This window comes from Dendrobates tinctorius, unplaced genomic scaffold, assembly GCF_039654945.1.
Source record: "Dendrobates tinctorius isolate UK_male_01 unplaced genomic scaffold, ASM3965494v1 ptg000366l, whole genome shotgun sequence".
Lineage (NCBI taxonomy): Eukaryota > Metazoa > Chordata > Amphibia > Anura > Dendrobatidae > Dendrobates > Dendrobates tinctorius.
Genome location: NW_027362032.1, coordinates 3,814,934 through 3,832,703, shown reverse-complemented (window position 1 = coordinate 3,832,703; position 17,770 = coordinate 3,814,934). Strand labels below are relative to the sequence as shown.

The window sequence follows — 17,770 nt, the reverse complement described above, 5'->3', positions numbered from 1 at the left end:
CATTCTGCCTCCCAAATATCAAGAAACCAATCAATGTAATGTAGGCGAAAATAATACCAATTCTCATCTCACAAAAAACAAGTCCCCACTCAGGACCATCATCTGTCATTGGAAAAACAGAGGTTCCCACACTATTAGTGGCTCAAAGGCGGCTGAAAAGCAACAGAGTTTCTATAAACCAATCCAGCAAAATCCGCTCTCACTCCTGAGTCTTGCAGTGTGCGCAAACTACATTTAGGATCCCTGTATTTAGCAATATTATAGTGAGAAGAATCCACTTAATTTCTGGTGTGTGTCTCCTGGAGCACAATCTGGGCACTATGTGCTGGGTAATAAAATGACAAATGTGTAATTTTCACTCTCCAACATCCACTGCGTGTTAATTTCTGGAAAGTGGCTGTGGAGTCAAAATATTCACTCCTCCTAAGGATTATAACCCTCAGTGAATTAATTAATAAAATGGAATCACTTTATGGGGATTTCGACTATTCTGGTTTTCTGTCATTTAGTTATGTTAGGGTTTCTGCATATGATGTGTTCAATCTCATCTGGGATCTGTTCCTGCTGTCCAGCTGGAGTAATCTGCTCCCTATTGGAAAGTACCACACCCTACTAAAGTGCAAAGCACATGGCCGGAATCTGCCAGATACAGCGCTGTTCTCCTCTGGTTCAGTCCTCTGTGCTCAGCTTGCGGCTTGTGTATTTGTTTCCTGCTGTGACCGTGGCCCGTTTACTGACTACTCTTGCGTCTTCAGATTCTGTATTCTGTCCTTCTGGTTCTGACCCAGCTACCTGACTATTCTTCTTGCCATCTAACACCACAGAATGGCAAGTAACACCATGGTCCGAGCCTAGGGGTCCCTTTGTAAGTCCAGATTCCATGTGAGGATATTAAAGGGCGATAAGCAAGGCAATCCTTGGGATATGGAAAGCAGAGAAGATAGTGCCAAGAATGTTCATGGCGAACATCTTTTGTGCTGCCCGGTGACCACGAACAGTGCTCCGAATACATTGTGTCTGCAAACTATTCCAGCTCGATCTGCATTCAAATAGCTAAATGGCGCTCCTTCCCTTCTGAACACTGCCATGTGCCCAGACAGTAGTGTAGAACCGTATGTAGGGTATAGTGCGAAGCTGGAAAATAATTTGTAAGATCCATTTGTTTCCTATTTGGCAACCAGCCTCGCTAAAGCTGAAAACTGGCGGTTGGTATTCTCAGACTTGTAAGGGGCCATGGATATTGACCCCCCCAGGCTAAAAATAGCAGCCTGCAGCTGCCCAGAAAAGGCACATCTATTAGATGCGCCATTCTGGCGCTTTGCCCAGCTCTTCCCACTTGCCCTATAGTGATGGCAAGTGGGGTTCAGATTTGTGGGGTTGATATCACCCTTGTATTGACAGGTGACATCAAGCCCACGGCTTAGTAATGGAGAGGTGTCTAGAAGACACCTCTCCATTACTAATCCTATAGTTATATGGTAAATAAAGACACAGTCAGAATAAAGTCTTTTATTAGAAATAAAACAAAACACAGGTTTTGTTTTTTACTAAAAATAACAAACAGAATTCTCACGGTGATCTGCTGTGAAGTGACTTAGCTTGAACTGTGGTGACCTCATCACTGACTTTTTCCCATGGTCCTGAGGTCACTGCAGTTCAGCCTGGCTGGAAACCTCGATGATGTCACTGCTGGTCAATGATGTTGTGCTTGCAGCAGCTCATTCACCAGTGGTTCTCTGCCTGCATGGTTGCATCTTGGCACCGTCCAGGTTGAAAACTAATTATCCATCAGACATGGATTATGGCGTGGGACAGAGCGACAGACAGGTATGGTATATTGTTGTATTTTATTTTTATTACAGAGCGAGATCTTCGGTGGAAATAGGCGTTAGGTGAGTATAACTGTGTTTGATATTTTTAAATAAAAAAGGAAAACTGTTTTGTTTTATTTCTAATAAAAGACTTTATTCTGGCTGTGTCTTTATTTTCCATGTAACCAGGGCCGGACTGGGAGTGAAATTCAGCCCTGGCATTTTTAAGACCACAGGCCCACGTCTTGTACCCTCTGTAATCTTGCTCTCTAGATAGTCTAATACAGGTCAGCGGCCTACAATCACAACGTTTAGTGTCGTGGACCTGCAGAGCTGACAGCCACTGAATTATGGCCACTTTAGATGGGCCAATAATCATGAAATGTGGGATTGTAAGAGCGCGGCTTCCTGATTATCGGCTCATTTCAATAGGTCAGTAATCACCTGATGGAAGGAAATATGATTATTAGTCACGGCTTAAAACTCAAGGTGCTTGGTGGCACATTGCTCGGGGTAAACAGGACATGCGCTCCTGAGAACAGGACATGCTACGTGCACAGAACATGTTACCAGTCGCTGTGTGCACAGAGAAGTGCGTCCTCCTGTGTGAACAGGCCGTAGAGGACACTGACTGACGTGTATATGGCTGGTCGGTGGTCGTGGACATGCTGGAGCACAGTAATGACAGGAAAGTCTCAGTCAGACGGCAGTTTCTCACGTCCATGTTCTCTCTGTGGTTTTCATTAGTTCTCTTCCATTATAGTGTATGGTGCTGCTCACAGGCTCATGTGTTTGCAGACTGTGTCTCCCCAAATAAAAATCAGAGACATTTTCGTTTTTTATCTTTATCACAGACACAATCTCCTCCACAAGTCTCTGAACCTGCGCCGATCACAGACCCCACATAGATCGCCCCAGTGCACACTCTGCGCGGATTAACATTGTAATGTACAGAAGAAGATTTTAATTCAATTAGTTTTTTCAAACGTGAAAATCACTAAAGTTCCCGTCTGGGGGCAGCACCCATCACCGGCCCATGTGTAGTGACTCATTAACCAGTTTATCGCTGCCTTGCCTTCCTTATAGAAGCGGCAGAGACTGGACACATGGTTTTCATGCTGGGATGCCTGTATTTTGTGGCTGCAGAACCAAGGTAAGGGGATGTGCACACATCTTTGTCAGGCGGATTGAAGAAGCGCCACAAACCTGCCGCTAAACATGAACTTAGTGCACGGCAATGGAAAACCACATTGCTGTACCCGCTCCGTCTGTTACGTCTTTTATCTGCTTCAGTGCTTGGAAACTGAGGCCATTAATACAAGTAGAACATTCTGTCACCTGCAACTATAATAGAAACTATTGTGCCGGTGGCACAAAAAAAATGGCGCCTTCAGGTAAAAGACCGGAGACACTTTCCTGAAACAGCTCTGCCCCCGGAAAAAAAACTGTGTGCACATACCCTAGATACAAACACTAGGCTACAGCACCCTGCAAACGCTGAGTACAAGAATCATTCTAAGGCCGGGGTCACACTAGGGTGTGTGATGCGAGAAACAACACCCGGCACTGCAACCAGCACACAGACCGGAGTGTGCGGCTACATGGATTTCTAAGGATTTATGAAAAATGTTGTCCCAAGCTTGCGACCTTTTATTTAATTCCAAAGGTGCATAAGAACCCCCTTAACCCACCTGGGAGGCCGATTATTGCAGCTAATGATGGCCTTTGTGAAATAGCGTGTGATATTGTGGATCACTTTTTGAAACCTCTTGTGAGACAACTGCCCTCTTTTATTAAAGACACTAATGCAGCTTTGGGTCATTTGGAGAACATTCAACTTACTGAGGAAATGGTACTTTTCACCACAGATGTGGAAGCATTATATTCTTCTATCGGTCATTCAGACGGATTGAAGGCAGTAGAGAAATATTTGAGTCATAGTAACTTGAATGGAGATATGTCCTCCTTTATCTTGAAACTGTTGAGGTTTATCCTTACTCATAATGCCTTCACTTTCGATGGGAAGATATTTTTGCAGCAAAGAGGAACAGCAATGGGGGCCTCGTGCGCCCCCTCTTATGCAAATTTGTTTATGGGGGCCTGGGAATGGTCCATCTTCCAAGGTGAGGAGATCCCTAATGTTGATAGGGTTCACAACTGGATTCGTTATATCGACTGGATTCGTTATATCCAGTTGTGGACCTTGAGACATTTATGAATGCACTTAATGATAACAATCAAAATATCAGACTCTCTTATAAATTTGGACGAAAGATCGATTTCTTGGATTTATCTATTTCAGTGCTCCCTGATGGAAGTTTGTCTACCACGGTTTTTCGTAAACCAACATCAACTAATTCCTTACTGCATGCGTCCTCCGCTCATCCTAAATCAACAATTCAAGGCATACCAATTGGCTAGTTTCTGTGTATCAGGAGGATTTGTTCGGAAGATCCTCAGTTTGAGGAACAATCCAGTATTCTTAAAAAAACGGTTCCAAGATCGAAGATACGGCCACCGGGCCATTCAAAGGGGATATAATAGAGCCAAAAATACGCCAAGAGAATCACTTCTTCACAGAAATCAGCCCCTGGTGTCGTGTGATGAGGGGGGCAAGCAGGTAAGGTTTATTACCAATTATAACAATTATAACCAATTATAAGGTGGCCGGAATTGAGAGGGATTATTGACAAACACTGGAAAATCCTTCTCACTGATCCCATTCTTAAACAATGCTTGCCAGATGCACCATCTTTTGTGGCAAGAAGGGCCCCCAACCTGCGGGATATATTGGTTCACAGTGCATATGACCCCAAAAGAAAAGAAAAAAATAAGAAAAATTCAGAACGTAAGGGGTTTTTCCCTTGCGGGTTTTGCAAGGGTTGTGCTAATATGAAAAAGGGCTTTAGTTTCTCTAACTTTGACCAGTCTAGAAAATTTGACATTAGGGTCAATATCACCTGTTCATATAAGGGGGTTGTGTATTATGCAGTGTCCCTGTGGAAAAATTTACATAGGTATGACCAGACCAGTCATGAGCTCAAAGTTCGTGACCGTGAGCACTGTTTAGACATTGAGACAGCTAAAACAGCCACTGACATCAGCTCTCTAAAGACCCTTCCTAGGCATTTCAGGAAGTATCATCAATGTAATTCTAGACTGCTTAAGGTGAAGGGGATTGATATGGTGTTATGTGTTATGATGAGTCACCGAAGGAGGAAAAAACAAAATACTAGCTAAGTCCAGAAAAACCAGAGAGGTTGGCAGCTATCGGATTGCAGACCCCTGAACCTATCCACAACAACTAGCAGTAGCCGTGGGGGGTTCCTACGGTGCCCTAGACCCCTCGATCACAGCCGGAGAACTACATAGCCTAAAGACAGAAAGGGAAATCTAAACTGCCCCAGAGCAGACCCCAAAGCAATAGGCAGCCCCCAACATATAATGACGGTGAAGCAAGATGAAAACACTAACACAGATAGAAAGATAGGTTGAGCAAATGATGGGGCCCAAGCTAACTAAATAGGACAGGATAGGAAAGCTCTGTCTGCCATCCGCAAAAACCCTATCCAAAATGTGCCAACCGACTGATAGGAAAACAGGCCCTGAAGTCGCTAGGCTTCAAAAGACTATATCAGCACTTAGGTATATTCTGAAGACAGAGCAAAAGATCAACAGATCAGAGACAAAAATGGAATTCAGCTCACCCCCGGCCGGGGATGGCAGAACTCCCAAAAAACAAGGCAAAACAAAAACAAAACTGAAGTGTACAAAGCAGAGCAGAAAAACTTAGCTTTGAGACGCAGGAATCAGACTGGTCTCCAAGAATCCAGCAGGATCACCAGCAAGGCAGAGGGCGTCGGCTGCCTTATATCCAGTCCTCAATTCCAGCCATCCAGTCATCATCTAGCTGCCCAGGTGTTTGGTAATCAGCCTCACTACCTTCCTTCACCAGAGGAGGGAGTTCATCAGACCTCAACGGTGAAGGGAAAAATGAACTCACAACAGGTGACCCTTGGCCCTAGAGGGGGGGGGATGTGTCTAAAATACTGGCCAAAAAAGAATGTCAATGGATTTATAGGCTGGGGACCCTCACACCCCAGGGTCTAGATGAAAGCTCTGGCTTTAGCGCTTATCTCTGATAACTTTAGGGGTGGCTACTTTGAGGGTAGGGGGTTTTAATGTGTCAATTAGTTTTTGTGTCTCTTTTTAATTGTATTTATTTTTATGTTTAGTACTCCTGCCTCCACTCCTGTTCATATCGCAGAATGATGTACATCTTTCCTCAGATGGGATCATGAAGAGGATTTTTTACGATGGGGTTTCGTTGTCCTGCACTAATAGATGGATGGATGCCATTATGGATATGAAATGACCATGAGATCTTTTGTTATGCTGTTTTTGGTTGACACCGCAGCAGTGACGCCTTGTGTGACATTATCATCTCTTGTGCTTTGCACTTGAGTGGTGATGTTGCTGAGTGATACCGCTATGCGATATTAATAATACCATTCTAGTACGGCATTCAAATATTATGTATAGTTTTTGATATTGTCATGTCAGTTAAATACTATAATCAAAAGTCTGATATTGCTGAGGAATATTATCATGTGATATTAATAACAAATTTATTGGTTAATCCTAGTACAGCGTATAAACGTTATACTTTTTTGATATTGACAGGGCATTGGAATATCATAATCGAGTTCATGTTTGCACTAGATATGAATATTTAGACATAGCTCTTTTATCGATTTACTGATACTTTAATTGCACCGTCACTTTATTATAGCTATGTATTCACTAATATGATATGATGGAATTGTGGTCGTGTTATTTCATGCCCACCCATTTGTGGTAGCACGCATGCGTGGTATACGGGGACGGTGGAAAATGCAAAGCGGTCTGTTCATGAATTAGGTGCGCACATCTCCACATAGGACCTGGCGATGCCTTATCATGTGACCGCAAAGTATTATTCCCATTGGACTCTACGTCCCACGTGATGCAGCGCATGCGTCATAAACACCTCAGTATTGGGATTTGAGCAGGACCTTTGGTGTTCATCGCACGCAGGCGCAGCTGATCATTTGGTATAGTGACTATAGACCTATGCTGCGCAGGCGCCACCACTGATCCCCCACAACGGTACAATTGTTTTCTGCGCAGGCGCCAGTAGAGATCTATTATGGTGGACATAGTGAACGCAGGTTTGCGCAACTTTTAATGATTATGCACACGTGGTACTGGTATATAAATCGGATCTCCCCCTGCCCTGACACGCCTCCCGAAGAAGCAGTGCGAAACGCGCGTCGGGGCCGAGGGACGTCCAGGCATCTCCACCCGCATTTACAGGTATAGAATTGTCTAGCCTTTATTATATTCACCGGCATTAATTTTACCTCAATTGAGGTTCATTTTTGGGATAATTGGATATAGCTGCTTTTATGCAGCAATGAAATGTCATAATACAAATGATGTGGCCAGCAAATGTTTTACCATTGCAAGGTGATGATCTGTAGGATATCAGGTGTATTGTTCTTTTACCCCCTTACTTTTTCTTTGGTGAATTTTGGTGTTAGGATGTGAGATTCCATGGACTTGTAGTCCCCCTCCTTATTTTATGTTCCAGCACTTTTCCTGTGTATATATTTTTGTGTCTATTTGTGCAATAAAATATAAATTTTTAACAAGTATACACTATTGTGTGGGGTCAACATTTTTTGTTACGTTGTTACCACAAAAGTAATAATATGATTCTGTGGTGTATTATTTATGCATGGATTCATGCTTTTTGGGCCAATTTTTTGATTGTATGGATTTCTAAGGGCCAATGCAGACGGCCATATATATTCTCTGATCTGAGAGAATCGGCCAATTATACTGTACAGCTGACACTTGGATCAGGATCTGACCCGAGTGTCAGCACAGTGTGGTCCGATTGTCTAGGATGAGAGAATCAGAGAACACTGAGGAAAAGATGGAGATCAAACTCTTCTCCATTATGTCATCGGAGTGCAGTCCAATGTTTTCCATGCACTCATTGAATTGCATTACTGAGCGTGATCGGAATATCATACGTTACCAATATATAACATATAACGTATGTTCCAACCCCATGGATAGAGACAAACACCTCGGTCGCCTCAGAAAGTCCTTTTTGAGTCAGGGCTACCATCCAAGAACAATAGAAAACCAAATTACAAGAGCCACCAGAATATCAAGGAATCACCTGCCACATTACAAAGCTGAAGAAGAGAATAACCGGGAGCCTCTAGTGGTCACCTACAACCCAAATCTGGAGGTGCTAAGGGGAGCGGCACGGAAATTACAACCTTTACTTCAAAAAGATGCCCGATTACAATCCATGTTTCCAGACCCCCCACTGCTGTGTTTTAGGCAGCCCCCAAATCTAAGAAGCGTCATTGTCAGAAGCCCCCTGTCCTCCCCAACAGCTACAGGAACCTTTCCTTGCAACCAGAAAAAAATGTAAAACCTGTCCATTTATAATGACCACGGACAAGATAAAGATCCCCACCTCACATCAGGACTACAAGATCCCAGGTACTCTCAGCTGCATCACATCTAATGGGGTGTACTTAATTATTTGTACTAAATGTCCAACTGGAAAAAAAAAAAGAGAAATTCCAGCGCAAGAAATGGAAAATTAAAAATCCATTTTATTGTGCCAATGCATATTAAAATTCCAGCAGGTACTGCATACTAGTCGGATGACTGCAGGAATGAATGTGTCACATGGATTTATGTCTTTTTACATCAATTAAGGAATTTGCTCTTCAGACCTTCTGGGGTCATCACACAACACAGAACTAGACCCCAATCAGAGGGCAATAAAACTTTCACACTCCTTATCTATGAACTCTTCCAATATTTTTGTTTATACCTCTCCCATAATGACAATTCTGCTAAATGTCACTTGTCTTATCTATTGCATTATTTCTGTTTTGTTTTGTCTATAAATATGTGATTTTTCAGATGTTGTATTAGTCTAGCCTGATGAGGAGACCTGAGGAGTCTCAAAAGCTTGCAATGTGCTACCACCTTTTCAGTTAGCCATTAAAAGGTATCAACCACTGAGGACTCTCAATTCTGAATATTCTTCTATCTACTGGCTAACACGGTACAAAGTTATATATCTTTCCTGTATCAAAGTCATTTGAACAGTTTTGGGTGAAGGAGAATGTTGTGGTCTAGAGGCAAAATGGTGATCATGGTAATACGGCCGGACTACACCACCGATAAAGCAGCCACAGCCGGTGACTGAGAGGAATCTGTGACTTCTCTGCATTCAGTGGTTACTACTCACCTGGGTAGTCATATGTGGGAATCTCCTCTTTACACCACTCATCATCTCTCACATATGTCTCTGTAGTATTAATATGGGTCAGATCTTCACCCTGAAACAAATATTGTAAAAGTCACCGACAGATGGAGAAGTCCCATCTATGATCAGCTCTAATCCTGCCATCTCCACCGTTCTCATTACACAAGTATAAAACGTATAATACTGGTGGATAAAACAAGACTGAGCACAAGACCTTCACAGCCGTCTACACATCATAGGGGAGATCTCCTGACACCTTCTCTCCATCTACCTGACGATCCTGAGGAGCACTGGGATCTTCTTGGTTACAGTCCTGTGGAAGAAGAGGACGGGGACATCTCTCTGGTGTTGTCCTCTTACTGGATAGATCTGGAGGAAACACATACAGGGACTGAATTCATTCTCTACATACAGATAATTATAGGCCGTGTGTATTTAGTCCTATTACCTGGTGATGTGAGGGGCTGGGGAACCTCCATTATGACGTTCTTGTACAAATCTCTGTGTCCTTCTAAATACTCCCACTCCTCCATGGAGAAATAGACAGCGACATCCTGACACCTTATAGGAACCTGACACATACAATGATACCGTCATCCCCCCGATCCCTTCATAGTGTTACTGTATAATTTCCCAGCATTCCCAGCAGTGTCACCTCTCCAGTCAGCAGCTCAATCATCTTGTAGATGAGTTCTAGGATCTTCTGGTCATTGATGTCCTCATGGATCAGGGGGTGAGGTGGAGGCCCCGTGATTGGGCTCAGGGGTCTTCCCCATCCCTCGGACACAGGGTCCTGACAGCGATCACTAGAGGTCTTCTTCACCACTGTGTAATCCTGGTTATGGAGAGACACATTAATAAATCTCACTACAGACATTTCCAGAGTCCTCACCTCTCCAGTTCTGTCCATCTGTTATTCCCATAGATAAGAATGATGTAATGTGACGTCATCAGAATCTCTCACCTCTCCAGTGAGACAGAAGAGGATCTCTAGGGTGAGGTGTAACATCCTCTCCACCATCTTGTCTCTGTCCATATCCATCCTTGATGGGTAAATCAGGAGAATTCTCTTCTGTAGAAGATCTTCACTGAGAGGATCCGATATTGTAGAGACCTGAATGAGAAGATGATCCGATGTAACATCATAAGAATCCTGTGTAATAATACAATTACTGGAGATAATAAGGGAAACATATGAGGAGATTTATTATCTTACAGGGTTTAGTTTTCTTCCCTGACATCTACTAATAAAACCTATATATTTAGGCCACAGACAACAAGCAGTTTCCTCCTCGGAGTCGGCAGCTGAACACGTTCCTCATAGACTCATCTTCCATAACGCTAATTCTCGTCTCATTACCGACACTGGAATCGGCATTAGCAATACTGCAGGAGATATTCATTACACGCGACATGAGAAATAACTCCTTCATGATGAGGACGACATCTTCATCTTCTACTGCGGCTCTAGAGACAGATGTGGCCAGAGTCGGTCACTGCCTCCATCCCCACCGGCCGTCTATATGAAGGTTTCCCGTCTTCCCCGCACTGGAATCTTCTCTCCCGTTAGATCTCAGCTCTGAGTCACACACAGAAGTTTGAGGCTTTTCTGGAAGAACAGGACAGGAGAGATCTGAGGCCGATGTCTCCATGTACAGGGTTTCCCCTCGGGATAAGAGGCTTTCCTATCCCTTTCCCCCAATTAGAGGGGACACCTGTGGATATCGGGGTCTTTACCGGCTGCAGTCCTGGGGGGGATTTACTCGGTAACGTGGACGTTGGACAAATGTCACCATCAATTCCCATCAGAGTGAAGGAACATCGCTCCTCTATTCAGCTCTATGGATCCAGGATGAAATCCACTGCGGCCCCTGCAAGAAAAGAGCGAAGTCTGGTGAGACCCCCGAGGCCGGAGATTTCTACAGCTGCTCTGTGCGCACAGGACCTGTGATGAGGTCACAGGAGGGGCGGAGTCAGGGGTCACATGATCAGGGGCCTCAGTGTGTGCAGGACTCTGCTGTGCTGGTTGTCATGGTGCTGGATGAGGGGAAGTTTATGTGTGGGGTCAGGAGGGGTTTACAGGGTGGATGTAGCGGAGCCGTGTGTGTACGAGGTGTACGGAGCGGAGCTGTGTGTGTACTCTGTATACCACCATCTTCAGTCACACACCCCTGTGTATGCTATATATACACCCGTATACCCCCAGCTTCAGTCACAGACCCCGCATCTCTCACACTGTAGAACTGACTCCGGACACACACGGTGAAACTGCGGTTGTCGGTCTCTCATCTCTCGCACTTATACTGATAACATAAGATGGAGTCAGACGAACCCTCCTACAAAACGTGAGAACAAAGTCATTACTACAGGACTGTGTGAGAAAGGGACTTATTCTACAGGAAACGCTGGGGCCACAAATGAGAGAATCCGGGCCCCGTGGCTGGATACTCCGGGCCCCCAGCGTGTTAGGACCAGATGGGGTCTTTGTCCCTGGAGCTTCTCTACTCGGGATAATGAGACTCTGATCTTGGTCATCCGTATGGATAATGGAAATGGAATTACAAAGCTTCTCCTACACTTTCCGTGTTAAGCACGGATGGCTCATGTACAGCACACGGACGGCACATTTACATGGACCCATAGACTTGTATTGGTCCTTTGTCATCTGTGCTGCTGGGAAAACACGGACATGAGAGCAGCACCATAGGTCAAATAGGGGACACGTGGCATCTGTGAAAAACATGACAGGTCGTGTGAAGGGGCCGTACAGTCACATAATAGAAAACATTAGCAGAATTGCCGTCTTTTTCTACATCCTACCTCACAAACAGCAGAATAAAAAGAGATTAATAACAAGTCCTACATGTCCCCCAAACTACTCTGCTAAATCCCCTCTGGCTCCGTGGCCGATGGTTCGGGGGCCCTGATGGTTATTAGTCACTTTGCAGCTATAATATAAGGTGAAGCGACAAGACCCCTGCAGACCAGTGCTGAGACTGATGGAGACCCCCGGAACCACCAGACACCTGCAGCCCAGTGCTGAGACTGGCAGAGACCCCCCAGAGCCACAAGACCCCTGCAGCCCAGTGCTGAGACTGGTGGAGACCCCCGGAGCCACAAGACCCCTGCAGCCCAGTGCTGAGACTGGTGGAGACCCCCGGAGCCACAAGACCACTACAGCCCAGTGCTGAGACTGGAGGAGACCCCCGGAGCCACAAGACCACTGCAGCCCAGTGCTAAGACTGGTGGAGACCCACGGAGCCACAAGACCCCTGCAGCCCAGTGCTAAGACTGGTGGAGACCTCCGGAGCCACAAGACCACTGCAGCCCAGTGCTGAGACTGACGGAGACCCCCGGAGCCACAAGACCACTGCAGCCCAGTGCTGAGACTGGCAGAGACCCCCAGAGCCACAAGACCTCTGCAGCCCAGTGCTGAGACTGACGGAGACCCCCGGAGCCACAAGACCCCTGCAGCCCAGTGCTAAGACTGGTGGAGACCTCCGGAGCCACAAGACCACTGCAGCCCAGTGCTGAGACTGGCAGAGACCCCCAGAGCCACAAGACCTCTGCAGCCCAGTGCTGAGACTGGCAGAGACCCCCAGAGCCACAAGACCACTGCAGCCCAGTGCTGAGACTGGCAGAGACCCCCAGAGCCACAAGACCACTGCAGCCCAGTGCTGAGACTGGCAGAGACCCCCAGAGCCACAAGACCACTGCAGCCCAGTGCTGAGACTGGCAGAGACCCCCGGAGCCACAAGACCACTGCAGCCCAGTGCTGAGACTGGCAGAGACCCCCGGAGCCACAAGACCCCTGCAGCCCAGTGCTGAGACTGGCAGACTCCCGAAGCCACAAGACTATTGCAGCCCAGTGCTGAGACTGGCAGAGACCCCCGGAGCCACAAGACCCCTGCAGCCCAGTGCTGAGACTGGCAGACTCCCGAAGCCACAAGACCACTGCAGCCCAGTGCTGAGACTGGCAGAGACCCCCAGAGCCACAAGACCTCTGCAGCCCAGTGCTGAGACTGGCAGAGACCCCCAGAGCCACAAGACCACTGCAGCCCAGTGCTGAGACTGGCAGAGACCCCCAGAGCCACAAGACCACTGCAGCCCAGTGCTGAGACTGGCAGAGACCCCCAGAGCCACAAGACCACTGCAGCCCAGTGCTGAGACTGGCAGAGACCCCCAGAGCCACAAGACCACTGCAGCCCAGTGCTGAGACTGGCAGAGACCCCCGGAGCCACAAGACCACTGCAGCCCAGTGCTGAGACTGGCAGAGACCCCCGGAGCCACAAGACCCCTGCAGCCCAGTGCTGAGACTGGCAGACTCCCGAAGCCACAAGAACACTGCAGCCCAATGCTAAGACTGGCAGAGACCCCCGGAGCATTGGTGTTTGAGCCACGGGGGATTTATCATTTCATGCTAATTATTTTTATATTCTCAGAAATCCCCTGTAGTGTCTGTTCACATTCACCATTTTTGCTGTGGATTGATCTACAGTGTTGGCAGGAAATTTTCTGCTTTTTTGCAGCCTTTTCACTTACATTTTTGTGTCCCATTCATTTGAACAGGGAAAAAAACACTGCAGAAACTCTGAAAGACGACAGCAACAGATTTATAAAAAAAAAGTGTCTTCAGGCCGGTGTCCGTGTCTGGCCGGTGTCCGTGTCTGGATGCTGTCCGTGTCTGGCCGGTGTCCGTGTCTGGCCGGTGTCCGTGTCTGGCCGCTGCACTGGGACAGTGCGGAATAGTATAGTAGACGGCATTATTCCACACAATAGGATATTAAGCCCTGTTCACACTGCGCTTCTGCAGTGCGTCCGGGGGCTCTGCCTGAATCCCTCTAAAATAGGAATCACATAAATCCCCGTTGGGGCCACAGACGGCACTGACACCAGCAGAGGTCAAAGGAATTTGTTTTTTTTTCTGTAATTGACTGATTTATTCCCTTAGGCCGGTGCACACGATCAGGAATTGGCAGCGCTTTGTACGCAGCACATGTCCGCTGCCGGCTACTGAACGCAGGTGACTCCACATGTGATCACTGAACCGTACGGATTCACTGCATACAATACATTGTAGGGTGAGATTTATCACGTCTCCACAAGATAAATAGACATGTTGTGATCTGGAAAGACGTGTCTCATGTCCGTCTCTAAAGATAGGGAATGTAGATTGTGAGCCTCATTGGGGACAATGCCACTAATGTCTGTAAAGCGCTGTGGAATTAATAGCGCTATATAAATGAGTAAAAATAAATATATAAACTGCGGGGGGTCTGGCCTTTCACAAAATGTCAGCAGAGCCCCTGCAGCACTGTACACCCGCAGCGGCGCGCCACACATCCGAACGACCCCTCATCCCAGCCTGCAGCAACGCTCCATTCCTGCCTCCTCCAGCAGCAACCCTAGGACCCCGCATCACCGCAGTCACCACCTCCGGTAAGTAATTTATTAAAATAAGTTATTTTCCTTTTCTTCTTCTCAAAATTTGGGGTGCGTTTTATAATCCAGAGCGTTTTATAATCCGTAAAATACGGTAAACTGCTGATTCCTATTATGGCGACACTACAATTACAGGACTATATATGCAGCACATATACACAGATACACACTATACATGGACACACATTATATATACTTTATAAATATAGAAACATACACTATATGCTGTATATACAGTACACACATACTGTGTATATAAAGTATATACACACAGAAACATTCAGTTTATATACAGTATATACAGTATGCTCACATACATATACAGCTTATATATATACACAATATCATGCACACATGCAGTATACAAGTATAATATACATACACATACTATATACTGTATGTACATGTATATGTATATATATATATATATACTAGCTGAAGACCCCGGTGCTGCCCGGGCATAGTAACTAACTGTGGTTAGTTATAGCAAATTATAATTATCCTCCATCCCATAGTCCAGTGCCCATATACCCATCATACATCCTCCATCCCATAGTCCCGTGCCCATATACCTATCATACATCCTCCATCCCATAGTCCCGTGCCCATATACCCATCATACATATCCACGATCCCATAGGCCCGTGCCCATATACCCATCACACATCCTCCATCCCATAGTCCCGTGCCCATATACCCGTCATACATATCCTCCATCACATAGTCGAGTGCTCATATACCCATCATACATATTCTTCATCCCATAGTCCTGTGCCCATATACCCATCATACATATTCGCCATTCCATAGTCGAGTGCCCATATACCCATCACACATCCTTCATCTCATAGTCCCATGCCCATATACCCATCACACATCCTCCATCCCATAGTCCCGTGCCCATATACCCATCACACATCCTCCATCCCATAGTCCCGTGCCCATATACCCATCATACATATACTCCATCCCATAGTCCCATGCCCATATACCCATCACACATCCTCCATCCCATAGTCCCATGCCCATATACCCATCACACATCCTCCATCCCATAGTCCCGTGCCCATATACCCATCATACATATTCTCCATTCCATAGTCCCGTGCCCATATACCCCATATACCCATCATACATATCCTCCATCTCATAGTCCCGTGCCCATATACCCGTCATACATATCCTCCATCCCATAGTCCAGTGCCCATATACCCATCACACATCCTTCATCTCATAGTCCCATGCCCACATACCCATCATACATATTCTCCATCCCATAGTCCCGTGCCCATATACCCCATATACCCATCATACATATCCACCATCTCATAGTCCCGTGCCCATATACCCGTCATACATATCCTCCATCCCATAGTCCAGTGCCCATATACCCATCACACATCCTCCATCCCATAGTCCCGTGCCCATATACATATCCGCCATCCCATAGTCCCGTGCCCATATACCCGTCAAACATATCCTCCATCCCATAATCAAGTGCCCATATACCCATCATACATATCCTCCATCCCATAATCAAGTGCCCATATACCCATCATACATATCTTCCATCCCATAGTCCCATGCCCATATACCCATCATACATATCTTCCATCCCATAGTCCAGTGCCCATATACCCATCATACATATCTTCCATCCCATAGTCCCATGCCCATGTACCTGTCATACATATCCTCCATCCCATAGTCCCGTGCCCATATACCCGTCATACATATCCTCCATCCCATAATCAAGTGCCCATATACCCATCATACATATTCTCCATCCCATAGTTCCATGCCCATATACCCATCATAGATATTCGCCATCCCATAGTCGAGTGCCCATATACCCATCACAGATCCTTCATCTCATAGTCCCATGCCCATATACCCATCCTACATATCCGCCATCCCATAGTCCCGTGCCCATATATATATCCGCCATCCCATAGTCCCATGCCCATATACCCGTCAAACATATCCTCCATCCCATAGTCAAGTGCCCATATACCCATCACACATCCTCCATCCCATAGTCCCGTGCCCATATACATATCTGCCATCCCATAGTCCCGTGCCCATATACCCGTCATACACATCCTCCATCCCATAGTCCAGTGCCCATATACCCATCATACATAGTCCCGTGCCCATATACCCGTCATACATATCCTCCATCCCATAGTCCAGTGCCCATATACCTATCATACATATCCTCCATCCCATAGTCCCGTGCCCATATACCCATCATACATATCCACGATCCCATAGGCCCGTGCCCATATACCCATCACACATCCTCCATCCCATAGTCCCGTGCCCATATACCCATCATACACATCCTCCATCCCATAGTCCAGTGCCCATATACCCATCACACATCCTCCATCTCATAGTCAACCATTATGACATCATAATGAGCGGCGGCAGGGCTTGCAACCTATGATGACATCATGATAAACCGGAGAGACTAGAGTCTAGGCTAGTTAACAAAAAATTATCAAATTTTTATTAATCATAAAAAGTGACATAAAATGTCAATATATGCAAAAAGACACTGAACACAATACACGAGTGAGCAGACAGTATGGAAAGGGGTACTTATATAATTAAAAGTGACCTCAAAACCCTAGAACGTGGCATGAATTTCCTACGATCACGCTTAGTACATACGGGATAAAGCAGATATATACACTCACTGGCCACTTTATTAGGTACACCTGTCCAACTGTGTGTTAAGACTTAATTTCTAATCAGCCAATCACATGGCGGCAACTCAGTGCATTTAGGCATGTAGACATGGTCAAGACAATCTCCTGCAGTTCAAACCGAGCATCAGTATGGGGAAGAAAGGTGATTTGAGTGCCTTTGAACGTGGCATGATTGTTGGTGCCAGAAGAGCTGGTCTGAGTATTTCAGAAACTGCTGATCTACTGGGATTTTCACGCACAACCATCTCTAGGGTTTACAGAGAATGGTCCGAAAAAGAAAAAAAATCCAGTGAGCGGCAGTTCTGTGGCCGGAAATGCCTTGTTGATGCCAGAGGTCAGAGGAGAATGGGCAGACTGGTTCGAGCTGATAGAAAGGCAACAGTGACTCAAATTGCCACCCGTTACAACCAAGGTAGGCAGAAGAGCATCTCTGAACGCACAGTGCGTCGAACTTTGAG

The 17,770-nt window shown here is 46.0% G+C and overlaps 1 protein-coding gene across 1 annotated transcript in view; it reads right to left on the bottom strand.

The window, feature by feature from the left end:
- Nucleotides 1-9,766: 9,766 nt before the first annotated feature.
- LOC141075643 (oocyte zinc finger protein XlCOF29-like) overlaps nucleotides 9,767-17,770 on the bottom strand; it is a 191,635-nt gene continuing 183,631 nt past the window's right edge. Inside the window, exon 3 of the mRNA XM_073562753.1 lies at nucleotides 9,767-9,991. Coding sequence (XP_073418854.1) covers nucleotides 9,767-9,991 — 225 coding nt within the window. The remainder of the gene's footprint in view (nucleotides 9,992-17,770) is intronic.